Source organism: Ptychodera flava, chromosome 6 (assembly GCF_041260155.1).
Source record: "Ptychodera flava strain L36383 chromosome 6, AS_Pfla_20210202, whole genome shotgun sequence".
Classification (NCBI taxonomy): Eukaryota; Metazoa; Hemichordata; class Enteropneusta; family Ptychoderidae; genus Ptychodera; species Ptychodera flava.
The window spans coordinates 26,908,344-26,934,169 of NC_091933.1; the positions used below are offsets into that span (position 1 = coordinate 26,908,344).

A 25,826-nucleotide genomic window follows, 5' to 3' on the forward strand; every position below is an offset into this window, starting at 1 on the left:
CACATTCCACATAGAATTTCAACAGAATGCAAATTCTTTGACTGATTTTCAAACACACTACGTTAAAATACTTTCCTTTCACGAGTAGGTATGCGCACATGAGCGTTGAAGAAAATGCGCACGGTTTCAAGTGTTGATTGGATCATGGAGCTAATTCACCCCAATGTTTGTAAACGATCTTTCTGTATCGGAAATCTACAAATGCATAATCTCGCTATTTTTTTGTGAGGGGTCTTCTCTCAAATGATAAATTTACTTTCACGGATGTGAATAATGAAGATATTGGAGCCCACTTCGGCAAATAACACGTCACTTCAGTTTCTCTTAATGTCTTCCTTTGGTGATTGTATGTGCGAAAAAAATGTTGAAGTATAATAGAAATGTTCGACGTTACAAAAAACCTGAAAAGTGTTTAGTAGCGCTTCAAGAAGTAGCACGAATCGTTCTACTTACTAAGTCAAGTGATCGTCGTGGTTAAAATCCCAACGCTTGTCGTAGTACATACCATTTATCAACGACCGCATGTGTTTCTGCAAAAGAAATAATAGTTATCGATCATTGATATTCAGCCAACGCTTTATGATCATTTAAACTTTTATTCTAAGTTTCCCGATCTATAAATCTACATATCTTCGTTCACTGTTGATTACTATGTCACAATGTCAGTTGTCTAAGCGCCCTCTATGTTTGCTAAGAATTTGCCTTTGTTTCGCCGAACTCCACCCACAAACACCTTCGTTCGGATGAAATCTTACCTCGAGGAATCCATAGGCTGTCGTTCTTTTCAACATGTCCCGGGTGTAGCTAATCCTGTTAATGGCCGTATACCAAGGAACGTGGTCTGTCTCCTTCGATAGGTATTCCAAGAGTTTGATTGAGTACACCTGGTCCATCTGATGTGCATTTGCAATGGAGAATGCATCCTCAAGAAGCTGAGCCCTAGTTCGAACTGGTATTGTCTGAGGACAGAGCATTGCTAATATGTTAATATTCAACAGTATAGTATTTTAAAGGGAACGTGTGTACTCACTTTGCTTTGCTGTGACCAAAATTGTTTTCCTTAAATTTACCACTTTATTGTATTTCCCACCATGAGCTTCCCTTCCGAAGTCAAACGATTGTACCCGTACCTAGGCAAACTTTTCTTCCTTCAAAAGGTTTGCTAAAATGTTCGTATTGGGGCAAGTATCGCCGTAGAAAGAACATGTTCAACGATCTATCCACATGTTTTGTCATAGAGTACGTCTTGTGTGAGGGATATGTAACCCGCGCTCGGTCGGTGATTTGTTGATAAAAGGGGAAGATGCCGTTTATTTACAATCAATGCCTCAATATGCGATTTCGATGTGTTAATGTAACAAACTGCGTGCAATAGACAAACGACATTGATTTCTTAATCGGGTAAAAAAATTGTATATTTGATAAAAGGTACAAAACTACCAATAACATTTTCAACATTATGCATACACTTAATTTTGTTTGTCAATAAATTAGCATATTGCATACGTAATCCGATAGCCGACCATGTCTTCTAGAAAAGCAGCAACAGAACAACAAATCAATAAATCTTCATGACGTTCCAGGGACACACGAAATGAAAATTCTATGCCAGGTAACAAAAATTTGACAAAAGAACTTATCCACTCATTCGTCGTCTCGCGACAGTGACAGCAAAGAAAACCATGCAGAGCACACCTATCAGACTTACTGTGTGTTCCTCGTCTTTGAGGTGTTTTGCCAGTTTGTCCCAGTTATCATTTTCGTACTTGACTCGATAGAATCCCAGGTAGTCGATATTTACCAAGTACCAGTGGTCATCCGTGGCTGTCTCTGACAATGTAAACTCAACTGCAACATGGCAAATAATGAAATCTCGATTGGTTAATTTCATAACAATACGGGTAATAAAAGCTGAAGGTGAATTATATTTGTTTAGTGATTAGAGACAGATTTGAAGGCGCACCCTCGTCCTCTTGGAAGATGCATCAGGGAATTCTGAAATGTAGGAAATCACATGAGAACTCAGTCAAATACGGTACATCACATATTCACGTACCAGATTCTCTATTCATCCACTCTTCTGAAGGCTTGTCCAGTGACATTTCGCTCTGGTCTGTGTAGGTCAATGGGATGTACCACTTGTATCTGCATATTCAGGTATAAAAAAAATTCAACAAACTCTTACCAATGATGTTGGACATTAAAGATAAGGCCACACCCAAAGAATTATAAGTTGCTTACTAGTACTGCGTAACAGAACTGGAAAACAAGGTCAAGAGACCAAATTGATCAAACTTGATTTGAATTCACCTCCGTTTAAACCTCCGGAAGGAAAGTTCCTCGAAAAGTCGAAGAAATGAATGAATAAACAGTGATTGCATATTGCGTGTAAATTTCTCGTATAAGGCAACCAACAAATTCTCAAAGTTCACCATGTTATCAACCGGAAATTTTGAAGAGGGTGACCGCTGCCTCGTCTCCACAACTTACAGCAAATCGGAAGTTATACAGCTCGATGTAAGAGCACACATCTACAAATTGTCATGTTTATGGCAATACAGGTAATGTAACTTAATGTTCGAAACGTTAAGAGTTTCAAGTTTTTTTGAAGTTTCGTTTACACGGAAAAAAAACTAATTATGAATTAATCATTTTTCAAAAGTATACGCCCTGCTTTAGATGCGATCGAGGGTCCATTTAGGGATGATGGGGTTTTGTCTTTGTTGATGATGTCGAATTTCATACCATTTCAAGCAAATCAACTACCAACGTATCATGTTGAAAGTTCGACTACCTCAGAATAGTCTTAAGAAATCAATGAGAGAACAAAATCGGCACAATGACATGGTTTAAGATGCATTGTCCATGCTTGATTTGATCATGTGACCTACCCCATGTCATAATGCTTGTCATTTTGCTCTTCATTAGGGTCCATTATGAATCTCTCCTGGTCAGCCATGATGGTGTTTCCGTCACGTGACAATGTGACGATTGGGTACCCCATTTGCAGCGTCCATGTATCCATTATTTTCTTAACATCTGTATCTTTCTTTCCCCTGTCAGCCTATGGTAGGAAAATATCCAAAATGCAGCAGACATGGTAGCACTGATTGACGACACAGGCATGGGTTCAAAACTCAGTGTCGTTGACACAATGGGGATCTATGTGATGATGGTGATGATGATAGTGATTATGTCAACGGCAATGATAATTATCATCATTATCATTATCATGATGATGATGATGATGATGATGATGATGATGATGATAGTGATAGTGATGGTGGTGTGGTGGTGGTGATGGTGTGGTGGTGGTAGTGGTGGTGGTGGTGGTGGTGGTGATGATGATGATGATGATGGTGTGGTGTGCTCTAGTGGTGATGATGATGGTGGTGATGCTGGTGCTGGTGATGGTGGTGGTGGTGGTGGTGGTGGTGGTGGTGATGATGATGATGATGATGATGATGATGATGATGATGATGATGATGATGATGATGATGATGATGATGATGATGATGATGATGATAGTGATGGTGGTTGTGGTGGTGGTGGTGGTGGTGGTGGTGGTGGTGGTAGTGGTGATGATGATGATGATGATGATGATGATGATGATGATGATGATGATGATGATGATGATGATAATGATGATAGTGATGGTGGTGGTGGTGGTGATGGTGTGGTGGTGGTAGTGGTGGTGGTGGTGGTGATGATATCAGTGAAAGTCTCCAATGAGATTTCGATTTCGACAAAGATGACCATGATAATGATGTCCACGATTATTTCGTAAAGAGGTTTTTAATGATGTCTTTTTTACCTCGGTCAGCTCTGCAAACAAATCATCGGACTCTGTATTGGAGTATTGGTATTTGTTCAGGTAATTCTGCAGACCAGTCTTGAAGGTGTCCTTGCCGAGGAACGTTTTCATCATAAGATTCAGGCATGAACCCTAGACAGACGGTAACGTTACCTAAGTCAGTGATTTGCGGTACATAACCTAAAAACATTTGACCCCAACAACACAAGGTTTTATCACAGAATCTAGCAATCTGAGAGATTATCAGTGCGATAATGTCAAAATGTCGACTGGCAAAGCACTGGGTGCGTCGTAACCTGCTTTATTGTGCCCGCTTTATGGCCTCTTTGTAAGATAGGCGACGCCCCATAGAGCAAAGATACCTCTTAGGGTCACTGGACACGTTGTCGCGAATTTCCACCAAATGACAACTTTTATGCAACCTCTTGACGCAAACTCACTGGATACGATCGATGAATATTAACATAAACGAATTTGCGCTGTTATGAAGAAAAGAGCAGATTTTACCTCTGACGAGTGGTTGACATGCAAAGCTGCTTTTGCTGCAGTGACAAATTTACATGGATATAAATTTTACAGTCACTTCAGCAGGAAACACACAGAGTTTACTTTAAAGTCCCAGTCCTAAGTCCCTGGTGGAACTTCTCACATTGATTGTGTACATATTATTAGTCTTTAGTTTTGCATTGAAAGTTGTACAAAGCTAAAAACTTTGTTGAGAGACATAGTTGATACACAACCTGTTCCTTTAAGTGTGTAAGACAATCTTGGGTTAAACTGACTGTTGACTTCCTGACATGTCATTGTAATTGCAAAGTTGAAGCTGAGGGGTAGTATTAACCTATACGTTATCATTTTCAACTCTCTCTTCTTGGATGCCCTGATCTACCTAGAGCTCGTGTCACTGGTATTTTGACGACTGTCTAGCAGCTCTGCTAATAATCATAGAAGGAGGAACTCACCCTTTGATAAGCTATGGCATCAAACTGACTCCAGATGTCATCCGGCCAGCCCACTGGTCTTACTGTAGGATGGGAAGACCAGGAATCGTCAAAGTCCAGGGCTCGGTAGAGGTCATCTCGAGGATGGAACTGGTTCATCTGAACATTCAAGTACACCCAGATGTAAATGCGTCATTGCAAGACAGAATATGGTCGTGCGCAGATAACATTGTACAATGTTTTGGGAGAACAACTCGATCAAGTATTTTTTTTTGTATAGGTAGAACGCGCCTCGGAGACAGATGTTCGGACTCTCAAATTTCTATAATTCTTTTCTGATCTTCCACTTGTGGGGGGCTCATTTTAGAGCTCTTGGAGAAATAAAAAATTTCACCGTCTCAGTTTTTCGAAAATCCAATATTCAATTTTCTAACACAGGGATGGCGGCCATTTTGAATTTCGAATTTCGAATATCGCAAATGTTAGACAGTGTTTCGCTAGTTCCAAACTTTGCACGGTGACCCAAAATTTTTATTTTTGACTTAGTAAGAGAATGGTTGAACGTTTCATTCAGAAAACTTGAGCAAAAGTTTAAGTCTTTCACTTTCGAGGCGCATACTACCTTAAAATGAAGAAGCGAAGTTTGATTAAAACCATTTTGTTTGCTATTTCATCTGATCGACCGACAGACCAGACCATTTTATGAACTACCTGTCTGGCTGTTAAGTGGCATTGTAGCCTCGATGAGATTTTACAGTCCCATTGTGGTCCCTTGATTTATATAAAGCTAATATCGTGATGTGAAAGAGTTTTCCAGACGAATTATTTTGGCAAGAATTATCTCTTTATTTTAGAATGCCTCCTTAAGAAATCCTTCGATCTACAGTAATTTGCCGCGGGACCCACTTTAAAGGAGTAAATGGGTGAATATTTTTACATAGTTTTTTTTTTCTTTCTGCATTTTAGTCAAGTAAACTGTAAATATAGAAATGATGGAAGTGCATTCCTTGCAATGATTAATCTCCTCTCATAAAATGTTTGATCAATTCCATGTTGAATGGTACGCGATGGTTATTGTGACCTTTTAAGCTGGAGTGAAAATACTAATTCCAAAAGTCTAGAGAAACTAGGCCGAGATACAAATCACAATTCAGTTTTGCAAATCACGATAGCTCACTGAAAGCAATGTTGACGTCAGTGATAGTTCTGACAAGAATTGGTGACAAGGCGACCTTACTTGATTGTGACAAGTGCCAAATTTTGACAGTTTATTTGAGCCAAGAAATAAACAGTACGATAAGAAATTTTTTTGAGGAATTCGACAAATAAGACCGAAAAGGATGAAATATGGTTTTCGAGTCAGTTTCAGTTGACAGATAGCTATCGGTCATTTTACACGTCACTTTTTATCGTGAAGGTATGCCAAGCTGCCAACCTAGAACAAATGCTTTCTTTCAAACCCATCATCACATATTTCCATATCACACCAACCCTTCTTGTATGCACGTTTCGGTAGAAGTGTTAAATAAAAGTAATTCTTAAGGGACGTTATCGCATTAAAAGAACGCCAATTCAAACACTCAAGTCCTTTCAATTGTTTCATTGTCCGTGTTGTCAAGATCGTGTGACACTTCAAGATAACTTTAAAGTGACCCAAAACTCTCTGCGTCAGCTAAATGTCAAAATGGTAACTTTCCACAGATTCTGAAACGAAAGCTTTCGAATTAAATTCACAATACAGACATGGCACCTTACGTTACAAAGTTTGACTCGATCGGGGTGGATTTACAATGACCTAGCTTGAAACTTTCGACACCACCCGAAAAGTAACTTTCGGAAGAAATATGAACGTTTATAGGACAAGCCCTTGACTGTTGTTAAACAAGGACACTTGATTCCCTCCAAAGCGTTCGAGTGTGAAAACTGCTCGCCATAGTTTAAGCCGGTGAGTACAAGGCTATCAAAAGACGTGGCATCGTATGATACCAAATTAATGTCATACTTTGAGATGAAAATTTGGGCGATTCAAAACTTTTGACGATAAACTGACTTGCAGAAACACGGACGTCTTTAAAGGGTGTACTGGGCCAACTGACTGGAAAAAGGCAACGATAATTTCAGTAATTTCGATCTCAGGTAAACTGCCACCCTCATGATGATATCCATGCTCTGCACGACAATGTGTGGGGCGAAATTTATCGTTTGTAACCATGGTTTCATTCTAACTCGCTCAACCCAACATTTCAGGGCATACCCACCAACAAACTTTAAAAAATCCTGGCTATGTCCGTTCCCTCACTATTCACAATATAACTAGAAAATCCACTACCTCCCCTATGCCTGCCTTAGTTTACGACTTGATACAGAACTCAAGTGGGACAACCATGTAGCATACTTCCGCTGAGCGTGTGGTTTTCGATTGACACGTAAGCTTATAGCCCTTGCCAAACGTTGCATTCCGGCAGAATGTTATTAAAGCTATACTTTTCTCTGTAGATTATTGCGACACAGTTTTCTCTAACACCATGCAACACACAATTTCAATACTTATAAAAATGTATCCAGAACAAAGTTTCACCCTATTTGTCCAACCTTGTCGGCGCCCAAATTCATCTGTTTACCATTATATGCCACACTCGAAGTAAGTACCACATTCCTAAAGCCCACCACCGTTCGTTTGGATATCGTGCATCTGATCTTGCAAATACAAATTTTCATTTGTATGACTGAGTAATGACGTTTTTATGTGACCAATGAGCTTTTTTGTTGACTTTATTGTTCTTTTTGTAGTCCTACTTTTATCGGAGTAGTTTCTTTTTTGCCATTTTCTGTATTTCTTGATGCTATTTCAAGAGTTGCCATTGTTATACGTACTGTATTAGCTGACCAATTTTCCCATTTTCAGTCCCAGTTTATGTGTAACTACGTTGTAATCTATTCATCCAATGCGCGAACCCCACTTATGAATGGATTGATGTAGAGAAATGACGTCAAATGGAATGCTAGAATACACACCTTAATGATATCGTTGTATAGGGTCACGCAATTGCCCCTTGAAAATACCGTTTAGATGGACAAATGCATGTAAATATGGCGTTCAACAAAGAAAACTTCTGTCGTCTGCTAAAATTGACCGTCGGCGGTTTACTTGACCTTTTGAAACCCGTTTCGTTCGCAATAAAACAAAAAAGAAAAGAAGAAACTGAAAAAATGAGACATCTTACCGAGTCCCAGCTAGGTTCCACCTCCTCCAGAGCTGGATATTCGTAGTAGCTTGCAAAGGCTTCATTCAACCAAACATGGTCCCACCAAGCTAACGTCACTAAGTTCCCAAACCACTGAAATATAGGGAATTTTTGTTGGTATTATTATCACGGAGTGAAGACTTCTTTTGTTGAGAAGTATTTCATTCAAGATTACTAGTACAGATTACATTTAATATACAGCAATTTATTTATTTATTTATTTATTTATTTTTATCTGAGAAAAGTATTGCTGTCCGTTGTATACAACGTGATAAGTTAACATATCCTACCATATGAGCCAACTCGTGGGCGATGAGAGCAGCCACTCTGTGTTTTCTGTATTGAGTGTTCACATCCGGGTCATAAAGTAGAGCAGTTTCCCTGTACAGAACCAAGCCCCAGTTCTCCATGGCACCAAAGTAGAAATCAGGGATTGCGACCATATCTGAAGTAACGACAGCATGCTATGAATACAGTTTTCCTAACGAATTCAGACATTTATTTTTAAAGTACTGCAACTTATTGAGGAGTTTCTAATGGTTGCCCTCGTTTGCCTCTGAACACGTTGGCCTATACTGAGAGAAGTTTTCCAAAGGTATGCTACTTGACGTGTGTCCCCACTGCCGTTTCGCCGGATTTTAACATTGACGTCACAGTTTAGTGATACAATTCATCCTGTAGAACTGACTCTACATACGTGGTACATTAAAAGATTCAAGCGAAAACCAGTATAAATGGAGTGTGTTTTGGCTTTGTTGCATAGAGTTTCCAAGAAGCCATTTCTGCCACTAAATGGAATTGGCATTATACTTGACACCGGAAACACAGTTACACTCAAACAATACAAACTTCGAGCGATACTGAGTAGGTATTTTGATTTCAGATCATGTGTTGCTCAGGCTGTTTTGACTTTACCTTTCATTGAGTGTTAATCATTGACTTTATAAGGTGCTTTTGACACAAAATTCTATAGGCAAGCAAATAAATCTTAATTTTTTGCATGGAAATTCATCTGTGTTGGTAGCTGATTACTGTCAATTGAACTTTGGATCTGAAGTTGATCAAAAGTTCAACAGTTCTTTTACGGTTCCATGATGCAGTGTGCGCTAGGGTATACAAAGCGTACATTAAACGTAGAACTTTTTTAGCCGTAGGGTACACGCAGGGTATGTTTTTGTTTTGTTTTTGTTTGGTTTTTTTTCATACACGCAGGGTATGTTACTCATAGAACTCTATTGCAGATTACACCCTGACCTATATTTTCGTCGCCGATGGATAAAAAATACACGAGACATTTTTTGGCATTGCAAATTTGTGCCTTTCCCCTATAACAAACCGTTGTACAACACAAAATCAGTGTTTCAGTTGTTTTGGGCGTTTACGCGATGTTTGATACAGCCACAGCGATGCATTGTGGGATAACCGGGAAAAGGTTAATTGGCAGTTAGGTAATACATCATTGATTTTCGTGTCTCATAATGCCACCAGTATAAGGTCGTCTAATTGCATCCTTGTTGGTTTAGGGCACTCAAGATAAGTAACAAGGCCAGACAGCAGACAAAGCACGATAATGTTCATAACCGACCGATAGAGATTTGACTCGAAATTCCGTTCCTTTCCGACTAGCCAATAGATTCCCTAATCCAAGCACATTCAAACAGAAAGCATCTAAGTGCGTATTTCCGAAGAAATGCCTGAGTTTACCCCATATTGTGCGCCATCAGTCGACTCAAACATATTTTTGTGGTGGCATTGTGCAATAGCCAACATTCTGTATATCTCTGCATGTTGTCATGAACGACTAGTAGTAGAGAAAAGTTGATACAAAGTTTCACCTTGTTTAGGAAGTGGATATTTGATGTCCCAATACTCTTCGAAGAAGGTAAGCATTTCACTTCCGGTGTGAAGAGAATAGTTCAGAGCATGGACAGCTTCTTTTCGTGACCAGACGCGAAACTGCCAACAGGTAGGGGGGAAAAGAACAATGAATGAGAACTGTTACATTACTCAATCACGGAGACGGCACATTTGACATTCAAAATTGTTTCTTAATATGAACAACATCAAGTGATGTGTATTCACATTAAAAATCAGCTATTGAGTCATTTCTCATGTCTTAAATTTAATTTTGTTCGTAAAATAGGGTTTCTTGTACTAATCTCAAAGTCATGTCGAAATTCCCAGTTTTCAACTAGTCTACAAAACCGGTATTTCTGTCATGTTCGATGTTACAGTTGACCACTGAATTCTAGTTCATTCATGAACAGTGACATCTGACATTGATAATCCGTCTATTGTCTTTGCAAAATTAATACATAACATTCACATCACATTAAGAAAATGAGATAAAACAAAAATAAAGAAAAATATATGTTACATAGGGCGTAGCACAATGAAAATAATATCAAAAGTTACAGCTATTGTCTCTTTAATGTTTTTCTCCCAATCTACTTAAATAAGCGGAAATAATCATGCCTGTCGGCTGAGCCTGATTATTGAAGGAATATTCTCGAAAAATACACTTTTTTGAGATAAAATTAAAAATCAATCTATTCATTGGAGACGACGTCATTTGAAGCCATGGTGCCGTCGTTGTGCGACCATCTAAACTCGTTGGTGCGTCAGAGCATTCTCTGAACAGGCAGTGACATCGTTGACGCACGCACACGCACGCACACACGCACGCAGAAAGAGAGAGACGGACAGACACACAATTTACCCAGGATGCATATTTGGCTAATAATCTTCTTTTTGGCATAGGCTTTTGGCTATGAACATAACTATGAATTGCAATTGGAATGCATCATTGCTTTTAAAACATTCAGTTAGTGATTATCTGGTAATTCAGTCATCATATTTAGTCACTGACGCCATCGATACATACCTGCACATTGTTTGGTGTTGTCAGCTCCACACTGTAGAAATCAGCGACGACAATGGCGATCAGATATGTTGGCATGACAACAGCGGTCCGGTGGAAAGTGGTGGTCACCCAGTCGTCTTCTTCCATGGTCGTTGAATCTTTCGGCATGTTGCAAAGCGCAAGGCGCGAGCTGCGATGCTTGATGCTGACGTCAAAGTGCGCTTTGAGGTGAGGTTCGTCAAAGCATGGAAAAGCCCTCCTGGTGTTGGTTGTCTCGAACTGGGTAGCAACCAAGTGTCTGGTTCAGGACTACAAGGTGATAGATACAGTTAATGTTGTGCAAATGGTGAAATAGGCAAAATGGAAACACTGAGTGGTGTGTATTGGTTTTAAACTGTTCAGGAATGGTATGTAATTTTTTTGTTGCGAGCACCATAATTTTTTCCCATTAATTTGCATATTGTAACCTTAAGCGGCAAGAGACACTGCTTTTGCAGTGATAGAAGTTTGGTGTTCCCCGGTGGCTTTTTGCCCCCCCCCCCCCCCCCCCCCCCCGTGGCCTAGATAATGCAAGATCATTTCAGCACGTTCAAAGTTACGAAGTCAGCAGTTCGCTTGGATGGAGGGCTGTGATTTTAGGAAATCTACAAATCGATCTTTAATTCTCTGAACGACTTAAAACAAGTTTGATAAAATGTTTTTAAATTCAAATCTACAAAAACTTTAATAATATCCAGTAAGATTTTACCGGAACTTGACGAGATATTGTTAGGTTGTTGGTTGCTTATTTATTACTAACATAAATTTATCGCTATGTCTAGTCGCGTGATTCGCCGGTCGTAAATTTTTAGATGATCTCGTCTAAATTAGCCAGGGGCTGGTTAAACTATTAACTTTCAACCGCATGATTCCTGGTTTGTTTTGCAATAAAACTGTCTCCTCCGTCCTTGTTTACGAGTGCCAAACCCGGATGCAGTGTCTTGGAGATAGAATCCTCTGTAGAATACCGGAAAAAACTTCAAAATTTGCACCTTAGACTTCCATCTGGCAATTCGTTTTCTAAAAACTAAATTGTCTTTCTTCACTTTAACTGTCAAATGAGTCCATTTAATATTTTATAAGATGCAAAGGAGTCAATCGAGTGCTTCTAATTCAGGCTCCACGCGGGGCCTGCACTGACGACTGTAACACAGTGTGAGTCGTTGTTGAGTTGCAACGCATGCGTATCACGGTGGTGAAATTCTTACTCACAGTACGCAACAGGGAATAAGTTTGTTACATGGCAATATAATGGTAACCCGAACTTTTGCAAAGATTCTCTTTTATTTTTTAATTTATAAACAGATTTACGCAAGTAAGCTCAACCCCGTGCCAAGCACCATGATCGTAAACTCTCACTGCACATGCGCTAAAACCCTGGCGTGTCCATTTTCGCCTATTGCATTGAGTACACAACGCTGTGAGCAGGTGGGTGCACCTTGTAAATCAGCGCATCATCACACTGAGCCACATACATGTATTTCCAGTCAGGGTCACAGTGTAATAAACCATTGGCAGCAGAAAGAGCTGCAGATTTAATTTGCGAACCAATAACGCTCCCTGTTAGAGTGTCAATAGTTTACCTGGCGAACCTTAGCCCGGCTGCCGAAAGGAAATAGCTCAGAGGGAAAAGCTTTGTTTGTTTATGTAACTTTTGATTTTACATTTCTAGACTAGTACATGTTTTTGTCGAGTCAGCCAGGCGTAAAACAACCATGCTATGTTTACAACGTTGCCACTGTAAGCTCCTTTCGCCTACAAGCGTACATTTTCTCGCAATGCGGTCACAAAGGTTATGAACAGATTCATCCTCACGGAATCAAGGTATTCCGATGACAAATAGTAAAAGAAAACTTGGCAAAGTAAGGTTAGACTGGTTCAGATAACATGGCGTGTCCGACCGAGATATTGCTTTATGGTTCTTGTCTCTTTTTTCCATTGTTTTCGTTGTCTGGTACGTCTGTCAACAGTGTATTGCTGACTTATCGGTCTCTCTGTTAAATGTCAAACCTTCATAAAATTATATTATCGAAAATTGAGGCTCATAATAACAGGGCACAGCTTCATAAGATATGAGGCATGGTTAACAATCTTCAGAAAGTGTGCCGGGGTCACCGGCAGCAAACGACCGAGTACAGTCAGAGTCAGATCGACAGAACTTTACTTGGAATCACATTTGCTGCAAGTGATTCATGATTCATATTCAGAGAACTATGAATTATAAGTTAAACACTGATACTAATAAATGCATACCAGAATTTTGTAGATTTTGTCTCAATGAATCGTATTAAGTTGTAAAGGTATCATGATATAGGGTTAAAACAGACTCTGCATCGTCTGGAAATCCCTTGCGTATACTAGTAGATACACCCTTCGCCCCAGCAGTCCTTTTTATCAGAACAATGCATTTTAAGTTAAACACTGATACTAATAAAATGCATACCAGAATTTTGAAGATTTTGTCTCCATGAATCGTATTACGTTGTAAAGGTATCATGATATAGGGTTAAAACAGACTCAATATCGTCTGGAAATTCCTTTGCGTACTAGTAGGTACACCCTTCGCCCCAGCGGTCGTTTTTTTATCAGAACAATGATTTAAGTTAAACACTGATACTAATAAAATGCATACCAGAATTTTGTAGATTTTGTCTCCATGAATCGTATTACTATAAAGATATCATGATATAGGGTTAAACAGACTTAATATCGTAGTTCTTTTATGAAGATGTGATGAATGCTGTATGTACCCCTATTGTCGCTTTAATATAAACGGTCGGCCCACTAGAAGGGATTAGCTTGTCAGACAGTTGTATGCTGGGGCACTTAATTTTACATACCTGTCGTAATAAAATCAGCAGCAGCTATGATCAATGCGAACCATATGATCGCAATTCACATTGGAAATAAGCTACCACGATTCAATTCAAAGATTGGTTTACTGCTAAATTTGATGTTGTTCTGACATTTAGCATAGTTTGTCTTTACTGATCATAACGCATAACCACGGATCACGGTCCCTCCACAAACGGTCAAGAAACGCTTTTGTTCAAAGGTGCTAATCACCTACACAGTTGCAACAGTCCGCGTTGCGGTTGACGCAGGAAGCGAATGACGTCATAGGCATGTTAGCGTCTCTTTTCAGTGGCGTCTTGTGACACGGTCCCGCTCCGGTATTCTACGATTTTCAGTCAATCAAGCTACTTTATTTTCATCTTTCTGCACTATTTCGCATGTATTTGAAGACTTTTGTGGTTACGTGAGAAGATGCGTAAAACAGTTCCTTAAAGATCTAGGTCACTATCGAGAAATCTTGGATGGTATTTTATGGCTGAGTTCAGCCATGAGGTGATCTTGACCAACGCCATGCATTTCGGAAACACTGTGAATTTTACTCCCCCGTTTGTTTTTTCACCTTTCATCAAAAAAGTACGTCATGCACCTCCTAACAAGGCAAAGACTTCGAAAAAATAGGGAATCGTGTTGTGTTGTTATTTTGAAACCTAATTCGACAAGAAAACTAGTCTTTTTTTGCCGCGTTTATATTTTCAACTGAAAACAAAATGGCGTCGCTTGGGATCGACGAGTCGTATCTGCATTACATGGGAAAATCCTAAAATGTCTTCCTTAACTCCCTTTTGGTATCGATTTAACATGATAATTCCTCAGTTCCAAACTTTGAGAGTTCGATTTGAAATTTTTAATCGTTTTCAACAAAATTCAATGCACGAAATCAAGGAACTCTTACGATGACCTTGTTTTTGCAGGGTGCTCCCGTCGACCGTGCGTCGACCCATTGAGAGTTGGCGTTATGGTAATAGTGCAACGTTTTTTTCCCCCTTTTTTTCTCCTTTATCGATCGTTCAGAGGTGTCAAGTGCGTCCCTATCGATCGTTCAGTCTTTTCAAAAGTAGGCAATCAGGTTCATGATGGAATCTGTTCTTTCTTATAGACACAAGTTACTGCCGAACCCAATGTTTTGATTTTGTCGACCTTTCGAATTCTCAGACCGCCAAATTTAGAGAATCTAGAAACCCTACAAGTGTCGCGACATTTTGGTGACATGACCTCCCCAAGCCTGGGCGCCAAACTCTCTGCCATGGATTTTCCTGATTGAGGATCAAGTGAGATACAAATCATGTCGTGTATGGGTTTCGTATGTTACCAACGAGAGACCGTGGTCAGCCCCTCGATGGGTATTTATATACAAACTGATTGTATCGGTTGCTACACTGGACATTGGAAGACCACGCAAGGCTTGGGTTTCGCAGCAGTACGTGTCGACGCAGGATTTTTATCTTCCAAAATGAAGTCCCAATCAACATGGGAGTCGTCAAAATTGACGAAATCGTCTCCGAACTTGTACATAGTTCACGCTGCGTGACTCCACGGTGATCTCTCTTTGAAGATATGGCAGGCAGATGTAAACAAACTTAACAAACTTTGACTTTTAGACGCATGCGCAGACAATAATCAGAATGCATTCTGGGAGAATTAAGTTTCTGCTTACGATAATTTTATGCACGTAACTGTTAACACCTCCCGCCGCACGCGTGATAATCCGGGATTATCCCCATCAGTAAAATCAACAGAAAGCCCAATCGAAACCCGGACTATAACAAAAGAAACTGGTGGCGTTTCTTGACCGTTTTGTGGAGGGACCGTGCACGGTAGTACCGTACATCGATGGTATAACGCAGAACACTGTTTCCCCACCCCCATTTTAATAACGTATAACTGGAAATCCCTTGCATAGATACACCACAGGCGACCCAATAGGTTCTGAGTTTTTCACACTGTTTTCTCTATCATTTTCTCTTCTTTCTTCATGCTCTGAATGATCGGAATAAATAAATAAATGGTTTATATAACCTAACCTAGCCTCTGTGACTCTTTATTTATTTTACACTCCATTACAAGGACGTATATCTCTCATACACACATGCTGTAATTAATTAGTCAACACAACTAATTATGTTAATCCGTGGACTTATCAGGGATTTTACGGGTTGGTCAGGAATGGGATGGTTACTAAAAATTAACATCACTATCTTTCCGATGTTGACCAACCCCTGATAAGTCCACGGATTAGCATAATTAGTTGTGTTGACTAATTAATTACAGCATGTGTGTATGAGAGATATACGTCCTTGTAATGGAGTGTAAAATAAATAAAGAGTCACAGAGGCTAGGTTAGGTCTATTTTTTACATCCATGGGTTATATAAACCATTTATTTTATTTACTCCGATCATTCAGAGCATGAAGAAAGAAGAGAAAATGATAGAGAAAACAGTGTGAAAAACTCAGAACCTATTGGGTCGCCTGTGGATACACCCTTCGTCTCAGCGGTCCTTTTTTCAGAAAACTACAAGTTGAGTGTGCCGGCATGAAGTGATGCCGATGGCGTCGGTCCTCGCCGGAGAATTAAGTAACCTCTGTGACACAGTCCCCGCTGGGTCAACTGTTTTTGACACCTGTTGATGCCAGTGTTGCCGACGACTTTAGTTGTATTTTTAAGAACCATGCATGTCTGACATTCCTGGTTTTCGCATTAGCGGTTGTTGACATTTACTGTGCATGTGATTTGAGCCTTCTGTTCTCCTTAGAAAGTTGTGCACAGTAAGTCAATTTGCTCAGAGATAAAAGCTGATAAAAAACATGCCCCTTTGAAATTCGGACAATCTTCAGGAGGACCTAACGTGTGTGTGTAAGACCATTTCATGAGCCATTGAATTGCATGCAGGTACTTGAAAAAATTCCATAGCACATTTAATTTAACTACCTGGAGACATTATGGCCGGTACCACGGTACAAAGCTACACCGGAGCATATACATGTATGTCATAGCACATTGATTGTATGACAAACCACATTACACGCTATGCAAATTACACATTTCTTATACCAAGATTGATCGAAATCGATATGCTCAGACATTTCCGTCAAACTGCTTCATGAGATAATAAAGCCAGAATGGCCACTGGTTGCCATATTAGATCACATCGTGACACAATTTGGCGTACATATATATATTATATTGCATTGCACTTGTACAAAGTTTAAAAGAATCTTTAAATGCCCGCATAAACAATGGCCGTTTGGTGGTTATATCGGATCGTATCGTGACAAAAGTTAGCATGCATATGTATCTCACAGTAGTCGTAGTCACAATTTCACAATTCCATCATATACCCTGATCTGAGAGGACAGATGAAGTCAAAATGCTTTCTGCAGGACTAGTTTCGGTCTGTCCTAAGTGTACCAAACAATTATAAATACAGTTCAGTTGTGATTTGTACACTTAGACTGTGGGCACGAACCTGAACGACATGCCTTTAATGTTAAGATATCACCAGAGCGATGTTATCAACCTCTTCCGACCTGCGCCACTCCGATCAATCGCATTTTGTCGGTCTAGTTGTCTGAACGTTATTGTTTCCGGAACATGCCCTGAACAGGGGAACAATTTAATCTTCCAATATGAAAATGTACGATTCAGTTTTTGTTTGCATAATCGCAGCAACGTTTCACACATGTGCCTCAAGGGGCACTAATTGGAAAAAGAGGAATGACCAAACATATTTACTTTTGGGATTAACATTCACAGGATGTAATTCTTGTGACATACGTCACCGTCCATACTACATCAGCATCAAGTCTGCGATTGCCTCTTTCCCTTATTCTTACACATAGATAATTTTTTATAAGACTATCACTTGCACATTAATTATTTGTATTTGTTCCTTCAATTTTATCTCATTGCTATTTATGCAAATTTCGTAGCAATTGGCCAACGAAGTTAAAGGCACTGTTCGCGATCCCAGGGATCGCCTTTGTTCTAGTTTGTAAGAGGATTATGGAGGTGTGATAGCCTTTTGTTTTCCATTGAAATTGTAATCTGGTGGGTAAATTTTCTGATGAGACAATCTGGTGCCAACACATGCCTTTAATTCGCCCGGGCTCCTTTAAACTTTGCACTGTGGGTTCGATATACTCTATTGCACATAGCAGATGGAGTCTACAGGGAATGTATTACTTCTCTTTCATATTTATGCAAATGATGGTCCGTATGATTTGCTGCAATGCAAAGCCAGCTTAAGGTAATATGCACCTCGAAAGTGAAAGACTTAAACTTTTGCTCAAACTTTCCTCAGTGAAACTTTCAACCATTCTCTTACCAAAGCAAGAATAAAAATCAGGGGTCACCGTGCAAATTTTGGTACTAGAGAGACAAATAACTTGCGATTTCTCGATATTTGACATCCAAAATGGCCGCCATCCCTGTGTTAACTCTATGGGAAAATATAAAATTTTCGATTTTCGAAAAACTAAGACCATGAAAACTTTTCTTTTGCCGAGAGCTTCAAAATGAGCCCCCACAAGTGGTAGGTCAGAAGAAAATTGATAAAATTTGAAGGCCCGAATTTCTGTCCCCGAGGTGCGTTCTACAAAACTTCAGACCTGGACAGAAAGATAACCAACGATTGAAGAGTTTGCCGTCGTTTTGTTTTTACCCGGAGCGTCATTCGACGATGGTTGTGTGTTTTCACATGTTACCGGACAAGGCCAAAAAAAAACAGCCAAGCCCGGTGTAAAATAGAAAACTTGGCAACCGGTCAAGTTTAAGTGCGCGTATATTTCATAAGTTTATTTTCAGTGTCCGTTCGATAGACAAAATTTAGCAAACTTACAGGACGGTCTGCAAACTGTCTATGTAAAACTGCACAAGTAAGTAGCGCATGTCTGCAAAACATGTGCCATTCTCGCAGCTTTCATTCAACTTCAAACTTTTCATTCATTCTCTATCACGGACGAGTTGAGACAATTTAATTATCAAGCTTTGAAATTCTTGCCTACATTCTTTGTGTCTAGGTACGAATGGCTTTTACCACTTGTTGCATGCACTTATATTAATACATGTGTACTTGGTTGCATAAGGTTACATGCAGGATTCGTGTTTGTTCACGTTGCTCGCTTTACACTTCATTAGAGTCCGAGGACTGCAGTTTGCATCAACACAATACCCATGAACTGGCCCCATGCTTTAAAAAAATGAAACGAGGAGATATTTCAGATTCAGATTCGAAATCGGGTTTGCCGTCGCTTCGTTGCTCGAGAACGGGTGAAGTAATTGTCGTACTATGTCCGATCTTTATTCGGCGTTTGAACAGTTCTACTTTGAGGGGGAAATAACTGCCATTTTTCATAACTTTTTCGGTATTTTCTTTTATTAAACAAGACCTTTTTTCCTTCTTCCTTACATTGCTGTGCGAATGCAAAAGTATTATATATCCTCAAAAACAATAGTGTTATTCTTAAGTTGCCGACACATCGCATCTTGTGCGATATTCTCTCATTTTTGGCATGATACAATTCTTTTCCCGAACTTGCAGTTGTTGACAATAACTTAACAACACCAATAAATCATACGGGCTGCTTTGACAAGTTGCAGGCTAATTGGAACGATTGTCGAGAATAACTTGCATTGTCTCTGTCGCATACGAGAGGGCGCATTCACCCAAGGATTTTCAGTTACCTGGGGGAGATGTATGTAAAGTTTTGGAATTTTAAGATAGAATGCACTTTGCAAACATTTATTCGGCCTCTCAGAGTTTTATAATACCTTTATGGTCAAACGCTTGTGAGTACTCAATTTAAAGCTCTTTAAGCTAGAAAAAAAATTACCGCCTTGGTTTTTCCAATCGAAATATTCATAGAATTAACACAGGGAGGGCGGCCATTTTGACTTTCAAATTTTCGGTAAATGTTGGGGAATATGTTTCTCTGATACCAAATTTTGCATGGTGACCCATGATTCTTGATTTCGTAAGAGAATGGTTGAACGTTTCGCTGAGGAAAGTTTAAGCACAATTTTAAGTCTTTCACTTTCAGGGCACATACAACTAAACTTAATAATCTAGACGATTTACTACACATAGGATTTACAACGACAAGCAGGTCAGATGGGTACAACGAACGGTACCGGTCAGATTTCACACAAAAACTGAATCATTGCCAATCATTGAAATTTGCATGATAATCTTTGACTGCAGGGGACTGTAATTTACATCCATTTTGCCCAAACGTTTGCAGGGAGACTAATCTTACAATGATTTGTTTGTTTGTCATAGTCCAGTTGAAGTGGGAAAAGTGTATCGAACACACTTCACTTATCCTTGTTCAACTCGCCCTACATACCAGATTTTCAGTTTAAATTTGGCTCGTATATCCCTACCCACATCGATCGTAGTGCAGCTACAAAGCCCACAAATCACTATCACTTAAAACAAACTGATAATTGGGTCCTGTTCTAACATGACCAGCAGCATTTGCTTGTGGCCATCCGTTTGTTGCTAGGATATTCTACAGTACTTTTCTTGTTTTTTACGACGTGTTTTTGATGTCTTAGTCACTGTTACCCACTTTTACAATCTGTGCAGCTCTGATCTGCCAGTAGGAAAAACTCAACATGTCAACGCGAGTTCCCTTAGGTCTGAAATTCAAATGGGAACCCGTTCAGCGAGTTTTTTTCTTTCTGCTGGCGATTTCTAGGGCCCCCGTACTTTCGCAGCTTACCATTTTGATGGAGTTGTCACCACACCACGACTTGTCTTTTCAAGAAGACGAAACGACAGACAAAGCGGTACACATGCATGGTAAAAAAGTGTTCTCAACTCTCACTAATAGAAAACTGTGTATGGTAACAACTATTTAAAATGCACAAAATCGCGGTCGAGCCACAAAAGAAACAGTCGAATCTAGAATTTTTCGAATACAAGTATGAATCCGTTCCCTGTGCAAGTAATGTCCCGGCATACCGTTCGTTGTCAGGCATTTCAAAAATAATTACGAGCCTTATCACTTTTTTCTAAATAAACTAGCATCAGTCTCCTCATAAATTCATGCAAAATGATGCGGTCTGCGGGGAAATAATATCAATGTTAACTGGATTACTTCGACTGGTATGGCTGTATTCAATTTTCAAAAGACAATATAACTGTAATATCTTTAGGAGAGTTTCGAAACATCTTGAGTACCGTGTTATGCTAACTGTTCACTGTTATACAGTAAATGATACAAATGTTTCCCCCACAATCAATCGACAAATTTAAGCATCACCCACGGATGAATGACAATCAGATGGGTACCATGATATATATTAGATCGTATATTTCCCAGCTTACACAAGGTTCGGTGTTTCATAACACTGTGGCGCCAAACAGCGCTCCCACGCCTTCAACGCGTGATACTGGGTCTCTCAGAATCCGATTCCTTTGAATCTGATTCCAAACTGATGCACGATACGTCAGAATCAATAACTCAGAAATTCCCGTACAACCGATGAGTCAAAATGAAGAATATCATGTTATAGTGCAGAACAAATAAACACCGCTTTCATGGCTTTGTGACTTCATCGAAAATTTAGTGGTATTCAGAAATATGTTAACGACTGAGAAATTTACAGTTGCTTTCTAAATAGCGACCCCTGTATTTAAGAAACATGCAACATAAAACCCGTAATAATTGGGGCGGGGAGGTGGGGGAGGTGTTTCAGAAGTTATCTCCCAATCTCGACCTCTTTGCATTTGAAGCCCCGCCCACTGTGCAATCATCACAGTGCCTTGTGCTGTATATGAAAGCAAAGATTCGATGAGCTGCTCTGATTGACCCCTACGCGAATTTGGCAACTCTATCATCATCCATGAATTTTGCTAAACTGACTAGACAACGGCATGAATCATAAAAGTGCAACGCGTACAAATACAATGACTTCGATGGTAGAGAAGTTCCAGTGAGATCTTTCACTCAGCTCAGCGCTATACGCTACCTTTACAGCGTCCTTCTCGCTATCATCTTGGCATCCTTTCTTTACATCTCCCGTCACCGTTCGATAATGCGAGATCACTATCTTGTGCCCGCCATGTCAGCTCTGCTATAAATCATGTTCTTTATCATGATAAACTGAATTATTCATCTGTTTCACGGGAGGTCGGTGTGATCATCGCGTGAACACATCTCGATTCGCCGGTTTTGTTCCGAATGTTGTTTTGGAATCTTTGAAAGTCGGTTAATTGCGACAACCGACATGAAGTACAATCAAGTAGACTGACAACCAGTGAATTCACCTCCTTGTCTTTGACCCCATGATGGAAAGGGTTACGATTATATGTTCACTTTATGGTGTTAAATATTTACCCTGCTTTTTATGACATTTAGATACACGATTACTTCAATCTGTAGTTTTACGAGTTTGTCCATTTCTCGTACTTGCGCCTTAAAAGACCATGTGATTGGCGAATGTATAAAACCAACGTTTAACAAAGCCAATAACAACGGACAGAGAAGCGCAGTTTCCAACCCTTTTCGATGTATATTAGGAAATACAGTCAACAAGAGAAATATCACTCAAGCTTCAATGAAAGCTACTTTCCTAAATTTCGAGTAAAGACCTTGAACTCTGAAAGATAGTTTCACAATAAATTAATCGTAGTTTCTCATGTGGTTCACATTACGTTGGTACGCCGAGCAAAATTTCGGCCCAGCTTCGTGATTTCATCTTGACATTTGATATTTTCCTCCAGCGAAACCGCCGGCAGACTTCTCACGGAGCCAAACCTTAATCGATGAAGCATGTAATTTTGCACGAGTGGTATTTTTGGCGTGGCATTTTGCTCCGCAGAGGTTTAACAAGACATCACCCGAAGTGTACACGAAGTGCCGGCTTAGAATCGACGGCGTTGTGGCTCCCCCAAGATAGGAGAGATCGCAGTGTGGAGGGACTATGGACAGAAAAGGAGTATGTGTCGCCCGATCGAGTTCTTCTTCTTCTGGCAGTTCTATTGGCAGTTCCTCCTCTACTGTCTATGGTTCTACATTGCAGCGCCATGGCTGTTTGATGCGCAGAGAGATTTACATGTAAGACTCGGGTATATATTGGGGTCTCTTCGGGATCATCGCGGAAAATTTCGGTTATTTGTTCGTTTTGTGAAATACGGGCTTATCGGTATCTCGTAATATGTTTGCTGCAGTACAGTAGCTCGAGGTTTTTGCCTGGGTATTTGGGTCGGACGGTACTGCAGCAAGTAATATGTATGCTCCTAAACCAAATTGGTTTCACCATTTGGGCATTTGAGTTGCTCATGCATTCTTATAGTCATTGTAAAAGTCGGAAAGTTCCTTGGAATTGCTTCGGAAAATAAAGTTACTGAGGGATAGTGTTTTTAAAGAATTGCGCGAAGGTTACCAGTTAACCCGTCAAAGTCATTGAGACACTCACCTCAGTTCCATGTCTTCACCCTCCGTGTAGTTGCTAAGATACAGCCCTTGAAAGTCAGAGTGGTGTAGCGTTCCCGTGAACGAATCGATCTTGACTGAATACTCTTGACCTTGCGACAAGCCATTCCCAGAGAGGAATATTTTGAAGAACTCGTATTCGTCGTCGCGTTCAGTCCGGTCGATCACCACCGTTTGTGGCGAAGAGCCTGCAGTCTTTACGCTGACAAACGAGGAGTCTATTTGCACGGTTGGATGTGCGTGTAACGTGATGACGCTCGTCGCTTTCACCGCACTGAATATGATCTCCACCGACCCGTCAAAGGAAAACTTTTTCGGACCATCTTCGTCGTCCAGGAAAGGCTGAATCTTAACCTTATACAATGATGGCACTAGGGAGTCCGGCAGGCGACCTTCAAACGGGTCCCTCTTTTCGTCCTCGAGTTCCTCCGGGATCGGCATAGGATCGGGCATGGTTGTTGGAAGGTCTCCGTCAGTAACCTCGCATTTCGGCACGAAGTAAGTTATCAGTACGGCCCCTGCGAGAATGATGCAGAACACGGCACAGATACTCACTGCCTTGCCCCTGCTGACGAAGCATCCTTCCCTTTTCCCACTACCGTAGCTGGTGTCGGTTTCCAGCTCAAACTGATCTGTGCTCGAGAAAATATACTTTCCCGCCATGGTTAGGCCGGGACACTCCTCCTCGAAGAAAGTCTTCCCGGCGAGTGGCGCTTGAGTGTTCACTAGTGTAAGGTATGTTTAGTTTGCACTTCGCCTGATTACATATATATAGAGCCACATATCACTCACAGTCACACATACCTTTATTACTCGTCTGCGAATCACAAGCCACCAAAGGACACGTACCTTTTACTTCTGTTTGCATTGCACAAAGAAAGCTTATCGGAATGTCTACTTTTTGGTAGTTTATTTGATTTGAGCGATAATCACAGGTATACATCTCCCACTGATATCGACCGCCTCCCCCCTGGATGTCGTCATTTCAACGGATAAGAACAGCTTTAATTTGTGTATCCAGATCACACCTGCTGGATGTGTACTCGTTTATCTTGGGGTCGTGAACCCGTCTTTTGATTTGTTATGAGTATTATGAAGTAAAGTCAGCTACGTAACAGCATAATGATCGCTTGTAGGACCACACTAACACAGTGGAACGAACCAGCCATTCTGTGCGAGAGTGATCTCCTTAACTCGATCGATTTAGAGGAGAATGTGTATTTTCCGATGATTCCACTTTTTGTCACTTTCAATTTAGTGACATATCCTGAATACCACAACAAAAGAATGTTTTTACGAGGTATACTCCAGAATTATTTTCACATTTCACAACCTTTGATGATATTTAGGTCCGTCCCCCAAATGGACTACCCCCTTCGATAGAGAGGTCCGTCCCCAAATGGACTACCCCCTTCGATAGAGAGCGGCATTATTAAAATGTTTAAAATCACAAGATTAACCTTCAATGTTGTGACATGCTTCTGAAGAGCCGAATTTTATCTAAAAAATTAACTCGCTTCGGCATACTTACAACATGTTATAACGTCTGGCATTCACAGTTTCCATTAATGTTTCTCTGAAAGACACTTCGTTTCATTCCGCCCGTGTCGTATTTTTGTTTACACGTCTAGTCTTTAGGGGGTAATACACGTAGTTTTGTCTAACTGCTAATGCTGTTGCTGGCATGAAAGATTCTTACTTTCAATAAGCTTTGTTGGTACTTCAAAAGTATTGCGTATAATCATTGATAATGTTTCCTGAACTTGTTCAGCCTCCCTCTCCCCCCCCCCCCCCCGGTCTGATAGGTAAAATGCGGGCTGTGTAACACTCTAATCCAATTTGAAGACGCGGCACGGTCAAGATCGAATTTAGAAAAATAATCAGACATGAGTACCTCTCGCCGAGGATACAGAACCCCTTGTTTAACGTTTACTAAGCGGTCTCGATATTCAAAAAACAAATATTGATATGGCCTCCGGTAAATGACCCGTTTCACCCGCTAACATCGGAGTATGTATTCTGTGCTCACTTGAGTGGAGATCAGAGATATCTCTCACCGATATGAATTTGCAGCCCGCTGTTATACACAATGTGTTCGATTGAAAGTGTAAACAGATATGTGTGTGTTTTCTTTCACCTCGAAAGATGTTTGCTGGTTCGCCGAGCACGTAGCAGAGCCGCAAGGGCCAGGCAAATTCTCCAAAACAATCTCAAAGATGATATGTGGGACACTTGAAACCTACAAATAAAATGACCATCTACAAAACATTGACAGTGTCACAGATATGTCAACGAAGACTAGTCTGCCCAGCATGTAATATGTTTTATCGAACATCGGATCTCAAAGTCTGAAATTTTCCACTGCTGAAGTCGTTAGTAAGATTATAATATTTGGGAAGGTTCGTCCATAGTGTATTTACTTTTACAAAATATTAAAGAATATAGCTTCGCCGCCGTAGATAAACGCAGAGACGGCAGTGAAGGTTTTATTCTTCGGAACAATTGACAATCCCCCACCTTTCCACCCATCCCCACCCCAGCTGCCTTTAACAGTATAAACAGTTCTGAAACTCACGCGGAAGAAATCGTCACCGTCCAGTAAGGTTGGCCTGAACAGCTCTGTACAAG

At 40.3% G+C, this 25,826-nt stretch overlaps 1 protein-coding gene across 3 annotated transcripts in view; it reads right to left on the reverse strand.

Moving 5' to 3' along the window:
• The window catches only part of LOC139135351 (uncharacterized), a 121,101-nt gene extending 97,184 nt beyond the window's left edge, over positions 1-23,917 (reverse strand). For all 3 annotated transcript variants that reach the window (XM_070702702.1, XM_070702700.1, XM_070702701.1), the window contains exons 1-12: positions 23,182-23,917; positions 10,885-11,161; positions 9,836-9,956; positions 8,291-8,445; positions 7,980-8,093; positions 4,777-4,914; positions 3,815-3,946; positions 2,892-3,064; positions 2,057-2,145; positions 1,709-1,848; positions 756-959; positions 454-530 (exon numbers count right to left, since the gene is read on the reverse strand). In XM_070702702.1, coding sequence (XP_070558803.1) covers positions 454-530; positions 756-959; positions 1,709-1,848; positions 2,057-2,145; positions 2,892-3,064; positions 3,815-3,946; positions 4,777-4,914; positions 7,980-8,093; positions 8,291-8,445; positions 9,836-9,956; positions 10,885-11,161; positions 23,182-23,861 — 2,300 coding nt within the window. In that variant the 5' untranslated portion in view covers positions 23,862-23,917. The remainder of the gene's footprint in view (positions 1-453; positions 531-755; positions 960-1,708; positions 1,849-2,056; positions 2,146-2,891; positions 3,065-3,814; positions 3,947-4,776; positions 4,915-7,979; positions 8,094-8,290; positions 8,446-9,835; positions 9,957-10,884; positions 11,162-23,181) is intronic.
• Between the last annotated feature and the right edge of the window lie 1,909 nt (positions 23,918-25,826).